This window comes from Lagopus leucura, unplaced genomic scaffold (assembly GCF_019238085.1).
Source record: "Lagopus leucura isolate 7727_CA_CO unplaced genomic scaffold, USGS_WTPT01 Super-Scaffold_100002, whole genome shotgun sequence".
In the NCBI taxonomy this organism is placed as follows: domain Eukaryota; kingdom Metazoa; phylum Chordata; class Aves; order Galliformes; family Phasianidae; genus Lagopus; species Lagopus leucura.
Genome location: NW_024962263.1, coordinates 75,444,637 through 75,462,217, shown reverse-complemented (window position 1 = coordinate 75,462,217; position 17,581 = coordinate 75,444,637). Strand labels below are relative to the sequence as shown.

Below are 17,581 nucleotides of genomic sequence, written 5' to 3'. Positions count from 1 at the left end.
GCCCAAGTCAGATATATTATTTTATTTCCCAGGTTATTCAGATAAACTTTGAAGAATTTGATTTGGAGATTGGCTATGACACGCTGACAATTGGTGATGGAGGAGAAGTGGGTGATCCAAAAACCGTGCTTCAAGTGTAAGTCTTCTGCATTTAAAATTCATATGCTTTACAGAATATCATTAATGTAATTTTTAATGAAAGCAAATAGTGATAACAGTCAGGTGAATCCCAACAAAAGTTACTTTTACCAAACTTCTGAAACGTCATTGAAGATGATAGTTTAAGGATATTGTTACATGTTTAGTGCTTTAAAGTTAGAAAGAGATTAGACAAATCACAGAAAAGGAAGAGGTAAACTAATGTCAGAATTCTTAAAAAAGATACAGCGTACATTTGTGCTTTTATCTACATTTCTCTATATATGTATAAACTCTTAACGGCTATTGCACTTTCTTTATATAAGTCAGTTCTCACATTAATTTGTGATAAAGACAATAATAGAAAATAACACCTAGGTAGCTTGCAGAAAGGTAAAGGGGCAACTTCTTGAATCTCCTAACAAGCCTCGTATGACAAAAGTAGTAGCATAGGATGCTGATGAGGGCTTGTTGACTGTTGTAAATAAGATCAAAATGAGTTAGGGTGGTGAAGAAAATTATAAAAATATATTACCTAAACTACTTATGATTATAAGTCAGATTGCACTCAGTTTCACATATACATATTTTTAACCATCCCATAACATTCTTCAAGAATGTGTAAGTCCTGTGTATAATCAACAAATATACAGAGCGATTAGGCTGGCATTTACAGAGCATATAGCTAGAAATAAAAAGGCGGAGAAGGATAATTGAAAATAAATGAAAATGCTCACCCAATCTCCCTTCCATTAGTTTAAAACCACTCCTTATCCTATCACTATCTGCCACGTAAAAGTTGATTTTCCTCAGGTTTATAAACTCCCTTTAAATACTGGAAGGCTTCAATGAGGTCTTGACCATAGCCTTCTCTTTTCCAGGCTGAACAAGCCCTGTTCCTTTAGCTTATCTTCACTGGGGAGGTGTTCCACCCCTTGGATCATCTACTTGGCCTTCTTCTGGACTCTCTCCAAAAGCCTTTCTTGCACTGGGGGCCCCAGACTTGGACACTGTACAACATCTGAGGCCTCATGAGGGCAGAGTAGAGGGGGGCAATCATTTCCTCATGCTGCTGGCCACTTCTCTTCTGATGGAACCCAAGTTATCACTGACTTTCTGGGCTGCAAGTACACATTGCTGGCTCACATACCTTGGCTTAATTCCATCTTCTGAAAGTCCAGACAGCATCTCTGCATTCTTACCAGATGACACATCTTTGCTTCCACTGTCCGTACTTGCCCCTTTTATTCCCCTCTGTTTGACCTGCAGGTTCTTGCCAAGCCATACCAGTTTCCTGCTTCTCCTGCCTGCTTTCTTATTTTGAGAGCTGGAGAGCTCTTGCACTTCCAGAAATCCATCCTTAAAGAGCAGACAGTTTTGTTCCACCCCTCTGTTTCTAAGGACTTGTTCCCAGGAGGTCTTGTTCAACAACATCTTAAACAACCTGAAATTTACTGTCTTGAAGGTCAGGATCCTGACTCCACTCTTTGCCAGGCACGCGTTCCTCAAGATCATGAACTCAACGAGAGCGTGGTCACTGAAGCCCAGACTACTTCCAATCTTAATATCTTTAATGATCTCTGCACCAGGCTCAACAGAGCTTCACTTCTAGACAATCTATCTACTATCTAAACCAGAAAGTTATCATCCACAGACTCCAGGATTCTCCTGGATTACTCATACCTCACTGAGTTGTCTTACCAGTGAATATTCACATGGTTGAAATTCCTCCATCGGAATGAGAGCCTGTGAAACTTCTTGTTGCTAATGTTAGAAGACCTCATCAACAGGCTCCTCTTGATCAGGTAGTTTGTAGAAGACCCCACCACCAGCTGTCCTTTATTGGTCCCATCCCTAATTTTAACACACATTTTCTATCTTTTCTTGACTGTTGCTCAGAACAAGTATCCCCCAGTCTATCCACTTCCTAACAAAGATGGTAACTTTCCTACCCCTTCTACCTTGCTTATCCCTTCTAAAGAGTTTATAGCCCTCAATGGTGGTGTTCCAGTCATGTGAATCCTTCCACCATATTCCTGTGATGGCAATAAAATCAAAGTTTTCCAAGGGCACCATGGTTTCCAGCTCCCTTTGTTTATTTCCCATGCTGCATGTGTTGATATAGAGGCACTTCAGCTGAGCTTTCAGATATGCTGATTTCCTCCCATAGACCTCTAGGGCAAATCTCATTTTTTTCCCTACTGCTTTCTAGAGTGACAACATTCCCTCTGTCATTCAACAGTACACTCCCTTCTGCCAGCAGCTCTAATTTCCTCACAGTGAGCCCAGCCAATTTGCTCCCTCTCCTGGCTGGCCCCAATACAGGGCTGTTTGTCTGCTCATGCAACCATGTGATATCAGGCATCAATTCTCCTCTTTGACTGCTGAATGTATCTCAGCCTGGCTACCTCCTCTCTCAACCTGGTCAGCTGCCCAAAATCATCCATTTGGGCTCATCTGCACCCATGTCACCCTCACGTGATGTGGTCCCATGGGTGGCCTCCAGATTCCAGAGCTCCCAGAATTACAAGTCTGGGCAGCCTTGTGGGTTCCCCCACCTGCATTTCTGTTTATGCCTGCACCATGTTAGTAGTAACAGAGAGCTTTCCTGGGATGAGAAGAGCAGTGCATGCTGCTTCCCTCAACTCGCCTGCCTTGCATGAACTGTCTGTGCAAACTGCTGTGCCCTGCCCTTCTGCTATTGCCATACCCTGTTTGCCCATCCTGTTTGCCCCACTCCTGGATCACTGCACTGCTTGCTAGCTGCTTATCTACGTGCAGGAGATGATCCCTCTGCTCTGTCTGGCTCTGCCAAGTGACTAAAAAAAAAGGCATTTTTAGTGCTTTCTTTTTAAACAAAGATTTTTGCAAGGTGGAGTTATATAATGTGTAAGTGGGAAAGAAGGAAAAGTTAGTGGCTCCTCCGCGTGAAACAGTCACAGCACCTTTTCTGAATGGAATTCTGCCTTTCAGCAGCTTACACTGACAGTTGCTGCAGGTGTGTCTTTATGTAAAATGCAACCAGACTCAACTCCTGCATGCACATTCAGAACACTGAGTGCACAAGGCATGAAATTCATTTTTATTCTTTTTTTACTGTATTGGGCATCTACAAGTATTCTGGCTCTTGTATTATATCATTTTAATCAGATAGAAAGGAGTAACCTCAAGTGGAATGTATGTCACTAGTATGTGGAAAAGACAGTCTTGGAGTCCTACACAGGAAGATGAAAATCACACTGTTGAGCATGTGGCTACTGTTAAACTGTTTAAAAGGAAAGTGTCATAATTGTATCTATCAGTTTATGTTGTTGACAGTTCTCACTGCTCAGCTTTTGAAAGGGAAGATGTAAGAAAGTGCATCTAGGAGAGAAGCCCTCTCAGTAATCATTCCCAATAGTAGAATACTCATAAACCCCAGGAGAAAAGAAAAGATAATTCATAACTGCAGGATTTCATTATTATCTAAGCTTAAATAACTCCCTTCATATAATATTATCTTATCTGGATCCTGCTGATGACCCTTAAAATCTCTCCAAATCTCCCTAAGTCTGAAAACTGAAGTCCAAATTTTCTCGTTTTATTAAAAGAAATCTCATTACTTGAAAGTTTGTCACTGTATGTTATAAACACCCCTTTTCTGTTCAAGCTGTATCTACTTAGATGTCTGTATTATAATCTGGCACCTGTCTTGGAGAAAGTTGTTCTTTTATTGTGAAGTTTCTCCACTTATTAGCAACTCAGCTGAAGTCTATAGGAATTTGTAGATGATAAGAAACTACATTTCAAATATATTTCAAAATATGTGATTTAAAATACTGAAGTAAAAGTGATAAATTATTTCTGTACTTTGTTAATTAATTTCAAAAATACATTTATAGATTTTTTTTCCTCCAGTGTACTATTTCACTGAGAAAGTAGGGCATCTGAAAACTTTGTGCATTAAAACACATATGTATTTTTTTTACAATCCACTTCAGAAATCATAAAAATTGTTTTAGCTTTTTATTATAAGAATTATTCTCTCTGAAAAAGCAAGGAGATCAATAATCCTAGTAGTTTTAATATTCCTGAAATCTACTGTCAGTCATCGATAACCATTACAAAACTTACATCAGTGTGGTTTCTGAGTAATATCCCGTTAATTTTTTAATTTGGCAAAGTCTGAAATCAATGAGGACACTTTCCTTTAGTGCAGGAACGTGCAGTCTGTACATTATTTTGGCCAGGCAGTTAGTTGTTCAGTTCTGGCAAGAGTTTTTGTGGTAGCTCCATCTGTGAACACAGATGTGGAGATTTGACAAGAATTTCTCCTCCAACAGAGTATTTTATAAGGAAACAAGCTGAAAAAAAGACCAGAGAGAAGAGCTAAAGTTAACTGCAGGATATATTTAAATAGTCCATTTTAAGTTTCAGCTTTAAGAAAATGATTAGAACTGGAAAAAAAGAAACAATTTTCACTCTTAAACAGTCAGCTTGTGATACATTTTAGAGGAAGGGAAAATATTGTGCTACTTTCCAACATTCTGTTTTAACTGATAAACTTTTACTACATTTTAAGACAAAATTTTTGGAAAAACAAATCCATATAATATAAAACTAGAGAACAATTTTTACTATCATACATTTAATTTAACAAATAGAATACACATCTAGGATTACACTGTTTTTTTTTAATTATTGTAATAATATGACAAGTTAAAAAAAGAGAAATTAAGTGTAACTGGATTTTTTTTTTTTTTTTTAATCAATTAATGTCATTGACCAATGGCAGGATTTTAAGTTCTAACAACTAGCATTTTGTTAATGAAGGAAGGAATGCCAGGTGAATCTGATATAGGCCTCCATCTTTTGTTGTGGTAGAGGTAACGAGGGGTAGAAGAGTTACAAGGAAGCTGGACAGCTTTGTAATAGTATTGTTATTTAAGAATAGCGTCTTAATCGTGAATGTAGGATATGTGTGTTCTGAAATAGGGTAGCTGTATGCTAAATAATATAATATAGTATCTCTTCATGGGCTTTTACTGCTGCTTAATATTCCTGTAAGAATCTGAGTTGTCCCAGATAAGATTCAGAGAAGGGAAGATGCATATGATTGAAGGTAACATGGAGTATTTTGATACATCCTATGTTGCAGTCATTGAAACCTTGAGAGATATATTGGCTAAGTTATCATGAGCTGGCCATGTTGAGTTTAAAAGAAAAAAGAAAATCTAAAAATAGTTTACAAGTTAGCAGTTATTTAAACTCCTTTATTAGGTCTGAATTGGTAAATAACACCTAGAAAAAAAATGAAGAATAAATTTGGTTATCTGACACTGCATTGAAGTTAAAGATTTTTCTGAATGACAATTAGTGCTTAACATACTTTTTATTGTTATTGTACTTCGTAACTTAGATACAGTAGTAGTCCTTCAAGACTGTCATTAAGGTTTTCTTTTTGTCTTTTTTTCTTTTTGTCTTTTGTATTTTCTAAAGTTGATAATTTACCTATTTATTTATTTTAAGTTTAATCATTCGCTGGGTTTCTTTTTCTATCTGTAGGCTAACGGGAAGTTTTGTACCAGACTTAATTGTAAGCATGAGCAATCAGATGTGGTTGCATCTTCAGACGGATGAAAGTGTGGGATCAGTTGGTTTTAAGATTAATTACAAAGGTAAGTATATATTTTTGGAAGAAAATTTATAATTAATGTCAAGATTATGTTAATATTATAATATGCTATTCTTTTATATTTTCCTTCTTTTCCCAATTCTTTTGATTTTAAAAACAATGAGAATTAAATAGAGTAGAAAAATATACAAAAAATACTTTTTCTCTTTAAAAGTCTTATGATATGTAAGATTTCATATTTTCTAGTAAGTGCATCCTCATAATAACTAAATTTTTGTCATTTAGTTTTTTTTTGTTATTGTTTGTATTTTAGAAAAAAATGTTGTGATTATTTACTGGTAGTTGAGCAAAGAAAGCACATTTTTCTTGCATGTGTTTGAAAATTAATAATGACTGCTACAATAGGAAAAAAAAGAATTGAAGAATTCAAAAAGAGAATTAATTAAGAATTGAAATTAGTTATGAGTTTGGGGTGAAGACAAAGCGAAACTAACCTAACAGTACTGTTTTTTTTATTGTTAAATAGTTGTTTGATGCTTTTGAAGTGTATAATTTTCTTATATTATGAATGGAAATCTTAAGATAGCATATGTATATATTTCTGAATTATTCTAGAACAACTATAGTGTTTTTATACTATCTTTGACAGAGTTGCATGAGTTTCTTGAAACAAATTTTAAAGTTCATTGTCCTTGCCTGCTGACAAGACATTATGATAGCTATTAATCGAAGTAACAAAGAGAAAAAGCAGAAGTTAATCCAGCAAATATATGCATTAGAAGTTAACTGTATATTGTATTTTTAAGTTATTTATCATACAAAGGAAAGATAGGTAAGAGAAATATTTTAGTTATTGCAAGGGAGAAGTTATATAAACAAAATTAATTCAACAGTAATTTAGAAAACAAGGACTGAGGTACATAGTTCCTGTATAACTGCAAAAGAGGAATGAAATGAGGAAAAGTAATAGGTTCAGAAACTAGGAAAGAACTGTACCTATCAAAAGCACGAGAGAACCCCAGAACATATTTTTAGAGTGACAGATAGAATGGATAGGCTTATTGAGGATCAACTTCTACCAAATGAGTTGCCATTTCTTTATGTCTTCAACTTCTTTTGGCTGTCAAAGTATATTGCTGATAATGTGACAAACTGTGAACCACGACAACGTGGGAAAGGAAGCTTTTTGTATTTGAAGTTGAATTAATTTGCACAACCCAATACTTGCTTCTTTCATGTGTTTTTATTTGAGAGTTCCTGAAAGAATTCTAGTTTTTAAGGGGCAGATTATTGTTTAAAAATGTACCACTCTGTCTTATTTTATTTGTGAGTTGTGTTTATTCTTAGAATTCTTAGAGTCTGTCTAGGTCTCTCTGTATGGCATAATGGCCCCCAAGTATTGATTGCACCACACTGCTTGGTGTCATCTGCAAACTCACTGAGGGTTCATTTGATCCTGCTGTCAGTGTCACTGGTGGAGATGTTTAAAGAACTTTGGTAGAAGTACTGACTCCCTGAGAGCCATGACTTATTATTGAACTTCATTCAGATATTGAGCTATTGACCACTGTTCTCTGTGTATGATCTTGAAACAAATTCATTATCCTCTGCATGGTCCACCCATCAGCTGATCTTTTGTTTAGGTCTCATTTGATTCCTCTGATGAACAGGAAATTATCAGCTCAGGCAGGGCTGGGAGGATGAATAAGAAAATGCGTATTTAACCATAAGAGCAGTCTGGTTCTGTTGGATTGTTGTATCCTCATGTTCTGAGCAGTGATTCTACCAAAAGAATTCTGCTAAGATTCACAGTAATGTCAAAAATGTCAGTCCTTAATGAATATGAATGATTTTAAACCTTTGATGTCTCATAATTAGTTCAGGTACTCAGATATGGATATAACTATCTATTTATAAAGCTTAAGTTCCTTATAATTTTTTGTCTAACATCACTAGCCAATAGATGTGTCAAAACTATAACACAACTTCTTTTATACCTGATTCAATTTTTTTCTTTAAAGTTTTATTCACAAGTGTTGTAATTCAATCTCATTCCTGTTTTGCATCTCTTGAATATATTAAAATAACATCCAGTACATACACCCAGGACACATTCCTGCTTAAGTTTTTTTTTGCCAGCATTCTTTATTTTACTCTCTAATCTTTCTGCTTGATGGCTCACAACTTTCTCACTGCAAGCATTTTCAGTTGAGACACTATATGTCGGTATTATCTGAACACTTTATTAAACTATTTCAGAGCACTGGGCAGGAAGTATAAGTGTTCCTGTTTATCATTCTTATGTTGTTTGGATGTATGTGATGCATGAATAGAGTCTTACTAAATATTTATTTATCTAAGTGTTACATATGGAAAAGAGAGCATGTAACTACACAATTATACTTCTCTGGAATACTGGAATACAGTTTGCATTACAGAGGTTTCTTAAGTCAAGTCTACTTACTATCATTAAAGCTTCAATAACTTTTTCACCCATGGCATTGTCTATTTTTGCACTTAAGCCCATGTGCACTTCTACTATTTCAAAACTTTTATGTTAGAGGAGTTACAGTTGGGTAGTATCTCCTTCTGTTTGTGTTGGTTCTACTAGCTGCATCTGATGCCTTTTGATTATTTTGTGGAAGAGACTAATTTGTTCAAGGACATCTTTTAACACCCCATTCTTTAATAATTAACAATTGTTATTAGAATGGATTTTCTGTTCCTTGTACTGCTGAGAGGCAGGAAATTTACTGTCTCCAAATATGTTTTTCAATTGAGTTTGAATAAAAAGATTAGTGCTCTTCTACCCACCTGCAATCTCATCTTAATCAAGACTATTCAGTAAATTGACTAGGAATGTATGTACTTAAACAGACTTATTATCCAAGGAAAAGTCAAATGTAAGTAAATAATTTGCTACAGAGAGCCTTGATAGTAGTGTTTTAGTGTCTAAAGTGTGGACTATGAGAAAGAAGGGGACAGACACTTTAGGAGGGTCTGTTGTGATAAGACAAGGGGAAATAGGTTTAAACTAAAAGAGGGAGATTTATTTTGTTTAAAAACATACAAACCAAAACAAAAAACACCACAAAACTTATTCAATAAGGGTAGTAAGGCACCGGAACCAGTTGCCCAGAGTGGATACCTCCTTGGAGACTCTCAAGATCAGGCTAGACCAGGCTCTGAGCAATTTGATCTAGCTGTAGAAGTCCTTGTTAATCCTTGTTAGTCCTTGTCAGGGGAGCTGGACTAGGGACTTTTAAGGGCCCCTTCTAACTCAAATGATTCAGCAGTTCTTTATGGAGAGAGGTGTTGCATCAAGTTTTTTTTTTTTTTTTTTTCCTAACTCCTTTAAAATGATACTTCTGAACAATTAAGTCTGCAGAAGCTGTATTTATAGTTAAGGTTTTACAAATTAAAAATAACAGGTTAATAATAATAAAAAAGAACTCTATTTTGCAACTGCAGTTGAGCTTTTTGTGATGAATTTTTGGTGCTGTTTTAACTATGTAATCTTTCAGTACAACTCTCAGCTCATAATAATGATGAGAACTGATAATTAAGGTTCCAAATTAGATGTTTAGTCAGGATGTGTTAATATGATTTTTTTTCATGTTGAAAATATATTTTGTCCAGAAACTGTTTTCAGTATTGAGAAACCTTTATTTTATCTTTGCTAAATTGATGACAATAATTCGGTTCTTCAGTTTAGAAGACTGTTCCTAGAAAACAAAACAGTGTCCTTTATTTCTACTTCGCCTTTGTGTTTTTACCTGAAATCTTCCTGTGGGCAGTACTCGGTGTGGGTGGTTGTTACAGGTGGTTCTGGGTGGTGCTTAACAGGTCACGGGTTCAGAGGGTGGTCACGTGTCACGGTATATAGGCAGTTGTTGTGCAGCAATAAATTGGCACTTGAGTTTCATTTTTCTTTTTTTTTTTTTTTTTTTTTTTTTCAAGGATCTTGTGGCTTCTTACTGATTTTAATTCTCACTGCTGCGTGTTATTATTTTTTAATATTCTTCCAATTAATCTATGAAATGACATTATTTTTCCTCAAGTCTTAATTTAATATTCGTTCACATTCTATTTCATAGTTTTGGTTAAAAATATAATTATTTTTAAAAGATACACTTAATGATCCTTTTCCTTCAACTATCCTGATGTTAGTGGAGAAATAATCACAGAAATTTTTATTTGAATGTGACTCCCATGAAATTTTAATTTTGTTCAATGAAAATGTAGATCATACTTCTTGCTTTACCATGTTTAATTAAAAGCTCTTGGTAATCAAACCCAAAAAGAGTAATTGAATGGAATTATAGAGTCACCAGGGCTGGAAAAGACCCCCAAGATTCTCTATTCTGGTCCTCCACCTACCGTCAATATTGCCCATTATACCATGTCTCTTAATACAACGTCTAAATGTTTCTTGAACATCTTCAGGACTGGTGACTAAGCCACCTACCTGAGCAGCCCACTCCAGTGCCTGACCACTCTTTTCTAATAGAAATTCATCCTAATATTCAACTTGAACCTCCCTTGGCACAACTTGAGGCCATTCTCTCTAAGAGGCCAACCCTCACCTTACCACAGTCTCCTTTCAGGTAGAAGTAGAGAGCAATATGATCTCCTCTTAGCCTCTTCTTCTCCAGACTAAATAATTGCAGTTTGCTCAGCTGCTCCTCATAAGACTTGTGCTCCAGATTCCTTAGTAGCTTCATTTGGACATGCTCCAGGGCCTCAATGTCTTTCTTGTAATGAGAGTCCCAAAACTGAACACAGTGCTTGAGGTGTTCACCTTTACCAGAACTGGATACAAAGGGGTTATTGCTTCTCTGGTTCTGCTGGCTAACTATTTCTGACACAAGCCAGGATGCTTATTGACCCTCTTAACCACCTGAATGCACTGCTGGCTCATGTTCAGCCATGTGTTGACCAACTTCCCATAGTCCATTTCTTCTACGCAGTCTTCCAGCCACTCTGCATGAAGCCTGTAATGTTGACTGGGGTTGTTTTGGCTGAAGTACAGGTCCCAGCATTGATCTTTGTATACTTCTTTGTATTGGTCTCAGTTTTTTACCCAGCGAAGTGTTTACATGTACAAATCATGGGCTTCCAGCTTCCCCAAGAGAGTACTGAGGGAGACAGTATCAAAGGCTTTGCTGAAGTCTGGGTAGTCTATGTTAACAGTCTTTCTCTCATTCACCAAGCAGATCATTTGATCATTGAAGGAGATGAAATTGGTCAGGCAGGACCTGCCTTTCAGGAACCCATGCTGGCTGGGCCTGATCTCCTGGTTGTCTTGCATCTACTCTGTGGTCTCAATCAACATGATCTGTTTCGTAACCTCTCCTGGTACCTGGTCAGGCTGACAGGTCTTTATCCTCCTTACTCTTCTTGTGGACGGGAGTTGCGTCTGCTGTGTGGCCAAAGATTTTTTCTGCTTTGAAATTTATCTGCTGAACAATGTGAATTTTATGTTGAGTTGCCATGTCATTTAGTATTAACTTTAGTTTGAACAAGGACACTGAACTTAATGGCCATTACTTTGACTAATCCCCTTAGTGATTTAATGCGTCTTCCATTTCATTCAGTTGTTTCACAACAAATTTGGAATTGCATCCCAAATCCCTTCAGTCTGAACCATGTGAATATATAGGAAGGAACAGAAGAATTAAATGGAAAATAGTCCTAAAAATATTCATTGTGTTAGTGTATTTATAAGCCGGATAAATGACTAGTACCTGAGCATAAGGAAGTCACTGCATGCTCTGTTAAAAAGTAACTTTTTATTTCAAGTTAAAGCAGGCCTGATACTCCAGCCACAGGCTTCAGAAAATGAAAGTGTGGGCACCATCTAATAAATAAATGACATTTGCTTTAATAGTATGGTCCACTGTTTCCTACTTTAATAATGTATTTAAAAATCTAAAAGCTAAAATGGTATGTAGGACTTAGGCATAGTTTTTGCCAAAATAAAAATGCTTCTGAAATAGAACCACCAAAAAAAGTTATCTGCAACCTTCAAGGCATCTTTCTGACAACTTCGTGCAAATCAAATCACTTGGTCTTGTGTGACATATATACAGCAATGTATAATGTGCCAAGTCAATTAAATCAGTAATTGTCTGGTTTTGAGAAAGACAGATGGTGGGTCAAATTTTAATCACTTTCAACAATTTTACACTTCACAGCTATGGGTGATATATTTCCTAGTGATATATAATCCCAGTGGAGGTTTTAAGAAAGGTAGCCAATATCTTTTTCAAAGTACTTTTATTAGTACTTTTTTCTTATGTATTTCTTTTTTGGGGCATTTAAAGTTGTACAGTTTTTTCTTATTTTGGAATGATTTGCTCTATATGCTTTCTTTTTTCTATTTTACTTATCTGAAATGTTATTTTGGGCTAGAAATTAATCATATTAAGATGTACAGTTAGAGATGGGAAATCTACCAATTTGTATCACTTCAGTAGTGTATCAAGAGAAGTAATCTTTATTGGCTTTTATGTTATCATTTTACTCAACTGGCTGTTAATAGAATCACAGAATGTTTTGGATTGGAAGGAACCTTAAAGATCGTCTCATTCCAACCTTCCTGCAATGGCCAGAGTCAGTTCCCTCAGTGTCCCATCCAACCTGGCCTTGAGCTGTACCAGGTATTGAGTTATCCACAATTTCTATGGGCAATCTGCTTCAGTGCCTTACCACCCTCAAAGTAAAGAATAACTAATATCTAACCTAAATCTCTTCTAATTTAAAGCAATTAGTGCTTTTCTTGTCGGTACAAACCTCTTTATAGTGTTCCTCCCCATCTTTCTTTTAGGCCATTTTTTAAGTACTGGAAGGCCACAATGAAGTCTCTCAGAGCCTTCTCTTCTCTAGACTGAGCAAACTCTCCTCTCTCAGCACATCTTCATAGGGGAGGTACTCCATTCCTCTAATCATCTGTGTGGCCCTCCTCTGGACTTACTTGCTGTAACTTTCCTATGCTGTATGCCCCAGAGCTGAATGCAGAAATACTGTTACTTGGATTATTATTTTTTTTCCCCATGATTTCTACAGCTTCTTTAGTTCCTGTTTCATTCCTTTTACAGTAGCCTAATGAAAGCTATAGTTCAGCATGTGAACTGTGATTAAAATGAGTAAAATACTGTTGTTTTTTTTTTAATTTGTTTTCTCTAGTAACAATTACTTTTCTCTCTGCTTTCTATATGATGCTTAGTCACATGAGCCTTTTATTTGCAGTGATTTTTCTTCAAAATCATGAAAAATTAAGCAGAAATGTTAATGGAGCATTTTGTCTTTGTCTCTTCCATGAATATTTTTCATTCTTTTTTCCTACAACTGGATCAAAGGTGTTACAAAAGTGCAGCAATTTCTCCATTTTTAATAAGTCAACTTAAAATATTTTTATAACATCTTTGTTCTAAAGTGTGATTTATTTATTTATTATTATTATTATTATTATTATTATTATTATTAATTTCAACAGTAAGAGAAAAATCTTGGCCAGAATCTTAAATAAAGAAATGAAGTTGTCTCAGGAAACAAATAGCCCCGTTTGCCTAAACATTTTGAAAGATAGGATTTACTGTCACCTAGGAATTATTTTTTTTATCAGATTAAAGCTGTTTGGATTTGTCCCCATGGACGATCTGGTCAGTGTTACTAATTTTTTTCTCAATCTGTAATATAGCCAAGATAAATACATTTAGATCTACTACTGTTTTTAGTTATCTGTGAATTGGATCATCTGTTTACAAAGATATTTTACCAAATTTCCATTAGTTGCAATAATTTTGGAAAAGCATTGTTTAATCATAATAAGGATGTTTTCTTTTTGTTTAATGGTGCATTTATTAATTGTATTTTATTATTTTTTTTTTTTACATACTTCAGCAAAGTGATCAATGCTAGACTGATGTTTTCACACTGATAAGCATGTTACCTAAACTCATCCAGGTAACTTTATTACTACCCATACTCAAAAATCCAGGGGGAGAAGATGTGATGAATAAAACTCATGGGTTCAGATAAGGACACGATGACCACTCAGCAATTCATGTCATGAATAATACAGACACAGTATAAGGGAGGTTAATTTGTCACTTGTTCATAACAGACTAGAGTAGTAAGAGCTAAGAACAAACTAAAAACAACTTCCCCTCATTCACCTTCTTCTACCTTCTTGGCTCGAGTGGCCATCAGTGCATAATTCTCTGTCATCTGCAGCTATTTCATCATCATTCTTCCTTATTTTCAATGTGGTTCTGAAATATGAGATGCAGTTGTTCACAAAGTGATACAAGATGGTTTTCCTGTAGACTGCAGCTCTTCAGGGAGCTGTTCCAGTTTGAGTCTATAACATTATATCCATTCTCAAGGAGCACATTGATTTTTGCTTGTGTCCCTATGGTTATTCCACTGTGGGTTCTACAGTCTGAGCTACATCTCTGACCTGGGAGCTGTTCCTGTGGGGGCTGTCCATCGGCTGTGGCTTCTGTTAAGCCAAATCTACGTATCTATGTGGGCTCCTCCATGACTGTATATGGAGGTCTGCTCCACATGGTGTTTTATGCCCTGCAGGGTGGCAACATTCTCCACCATGTGCTGCTCCATAGGCTTCATAGGAATTTCTGCTGTATGCCTGGAGCACATTGTACCCTCCTTCTGCACTGACTCCAGTGTCTTTCGTAATTGTCTCTCTCTGCATCTTGACCAGTGATCTCTTGCAGTAATCTTGACCATTGATGGAACCTGAGGGAATGGCATTAAGCTCCTTTAAGGGAAGTTCAGGATGTATATTGGGAAAACTTTCTTCACAGTGAGGGTAACATAACACTGGAGTAGGCTGCCAAGAGAGATTGTGGGGTTTCCTTCTCTGGAGACACTCACGACTTGCCTGGATGCATTCTTGTGTGTCCCTGCTCTGACAAGGGGATTGGACTAGATGATCTTTCAAGGTTGCTTCCAATCCCTAACATTCTGTGATTCTGTGAAAAGATTCTGTAATAGGAATATATTCAGCCGCTGGAATGTTTTCTCCAGGGCAGTGGTACCCAACCTTATTGGGTAATATTTTCAGACATATGGTTTTAATTGTGGTGGTCAAATGTGAAGATGTGTGTTGAAACTGATGATCCTTGCAAGTCCATTCCAACTCAGGGTTTTCTGTGATTTTATGATACATTTTCTCACTCACAGCTGCTGTTGTGCAATGTTGTTTACTCTTGCTTTAAATCTGCTCTCACAGAAGTGCAACCGGAGTCACTCAGGGCTCAGCTCTAGGATGCAACAGGTCCTTGTTGGAGCCTACTAGAACATGTTCTTTTCTGACATAGGGTATCTTCTGGGCTCTTCTCACATAGGGTACTCCTGCAGCTCTCCACTACCAAAACCTTGTCTCATAAGCTTAGTAGACAAACATAAATATTCTTTCTTGATGCAGAGCTATTAGAATAATAGAGTTGGCCTCTGGCTTCCCCTGACACAGGGGGAAGACTGTGAAGATTTCATCAATTTTAGCACTGCGTTTTGAGACAAGTTGAATATGAGGCTAGACCCATAGGATCATGGGGTGATCAGATCTCAGTGCAGCTGCAAATTCCTGTAACTTCAGTCCCTTTGCCAACTTTATGAACTACTAGTAATATACTTGATGTGCTAACAATATGATTGTAGTTCAGTGACAACAGTTTTTGTTGCCACAGCAACTTCTTTTAACAAGCAGATTACTTTGCATATTTCAAGTATTTCAAGTATACTTTTCCTTTGCATCCAAAATTCATCTTTTTTTTTTTTTTTTTTTTTTTTAGTGCAATACAGTTTTAGTATTTTGGGATAAGTCCTTTAGAGATTCAGAGACCTAAATTTTACAATAAGGGTGGTAAGGCACTGGAATAGAGTGCCCAGAGAGATGGTGGATGCCCCTTCCTTGGAGACATTCAAGGTCAGACTGGACAAGGCTTTGAGCAGCCTGATCTAGCTGTGGATTTCCCTGTTCCTTTGCAGGGGAGTTGGACTAGATGGCCCTTAAGAATCCCTTCCAACTCAAATGATTCTATGGTTGTAGGAAAGAAAATTAAGTAACTGTTCTTTTTTTTTCCATTTTCATTCTTTTGTTTTAAGCTTCATTTTTTTTTAGGGCATATAGGTTGTCTGAAGTTTTTTTTTCTGTGAAATAAAATGTCTAATATGATATGTAAAATTGGACAATAGTTCTATAAAAATTAACTTAAGATTTAATTTCAAGTAACTGTAATTTCATTTAAATAATAAATAGCTGATAAGGGGCATTACAAACGAAAATCAAGCTCCAATTAGTGGAGTTGATGTAAACAATCAAAATTGGATGTTGAGTGGTTTTGTAAAATTGTGAATTAACCGCAGCATGCAGCTAAGCACCACACAGCCCTTCACTTGATCTCCCTGGTGGGATGGGGTGATAATTCCTGGGTAAATACATTTTACTAGGTAAAGCAAAGCTACATGTACAAGCAAAATTTGAGAAGGTATTAAATACTTACTTCCCATTGGCAGGCAGATGTTCAGACCCTTCCAGGGCTCAGCATGTGCAACAGTTTCTTGGAAAGATAAACTCCACTCTAAAAGTCCCCCTTTTCCTCCTCCTTTTCTCAGATAAGGAGAAAGTGGGGCACAATGTCATTAATAGAACAATTTATTCTGATGTCATCACCAAGCAAGTGGAAGTGAAGAAGATTATCAGGAGTAGTCAACGTGGGTTTATGAAGGGAAAATCATACTTAACCAATGTGGTAATGTGGTAATTTCTATTATGTCACGACTAGTTGAGTAGATGAGGAGAGAGCAGTGAATGTTGTGAATGACTGAATGTGAATGAGAGCAGTGAATGACTTATGCAAATCTTTTGACGCTTTCTCCCATAACACTATCATAAGTAAACTTAAAGGTTTGGGATAGGTGAATAGACATTGAGGTGGGTTGAGAATTGGCTGAGTGACAGAGCTTAGAGGATTGTGTTTAGAGGCAATGAATATGATTGGAAGCCTGTAGCTAGTGATGTTCCCTAGGGGGTGGTACTGGGTCTGATCTTGTTCAACACTTTCATCAACGATACAAAGCTTGGAGGAGTGGCTGGCACACCAAAAGTCTGTGCTGGAGGCTGGAGAGTTGTTTGGAGATTCAGTAAGAGCAAGTGTATTGTTTTACACCTGCATTTGTACAAGTGAGGAGCTGGCCTACTGGAAACAAGCTCTGTAGAGAAACACCTGATAGACAGCAGCTTGGCCATGAGCCAGCAGTGTATTAAAAAAATCGTGGCCAACAAGCAGATGGAGGTTCTCCTCTCCCCCTCCCCCCACTGTTCTGATGAGGTCACATCTGAGGTTCTGGGATATCCAGTACAAGAAAGGAAAATTCTAGAGAGAATCCAGTGAATAGGTACGAAGATACATAGGGACCTCTAGCATTTCCTTTGTGAGGAAAGACTGAGATACCTGGGACTTTTCAGAATGGAAAAGACTGAGAGGGGATTTCAGCACTGTTTATAAATATCTAGAGGATGGGAGGCAGATGGCTTAGGCCAGGCTCTTTTCAGTACTGTGTACCAACAGGACAAGGGGCAATAGGCAAAAAACGCAACACAAGAAGTTCTATACAGATATCAGGAAGAACTTCACTGTGAGAGTGACAGAGCACTGCAACAAATTGCCCAGAGAGATTGTGGAGTCTCCTCTGGAGATGTTGAAGACCTGCTTGTATGCTTTCTTGCTCAACTTCTGTAGAGAGCCTGCTTTAGCAGGGGCGTTGAACTTGGTGATCCTCAGAGGTCCCTTCCAACTG

The 17,581-nt window shown here is 36.9% G+C and overlaps 1 protein-coding gene across 3 annotated transcripts in view; it reads left to right on the top strand.

Moving 5' to 3' along the window:
- CSMD3 (CUB and Sushi multiple domains 3) overlaps window positions 1-17,581 on the top strand; it is a 539,260-nt gene that overhangs the window by 287,124 nt on the left and 234,555 nt on the right. For all 3 annotated transcript variants that reach the window (XM_042869066.1, XM_042869064.1, XM_042869063.1), the window contains 2 exons: window positions 33-136; window positions 5,683-5,795. In XM_042869066.1, coding sequence (XP_042725000.1) covers window positions 33-136; window positions 5,683-5,795 — 217 coding nt within the window. The remainder of the gene's footprint in view (window positions 1-32; window positions 137-5,682; window positions 5,796-17,581) is intronic.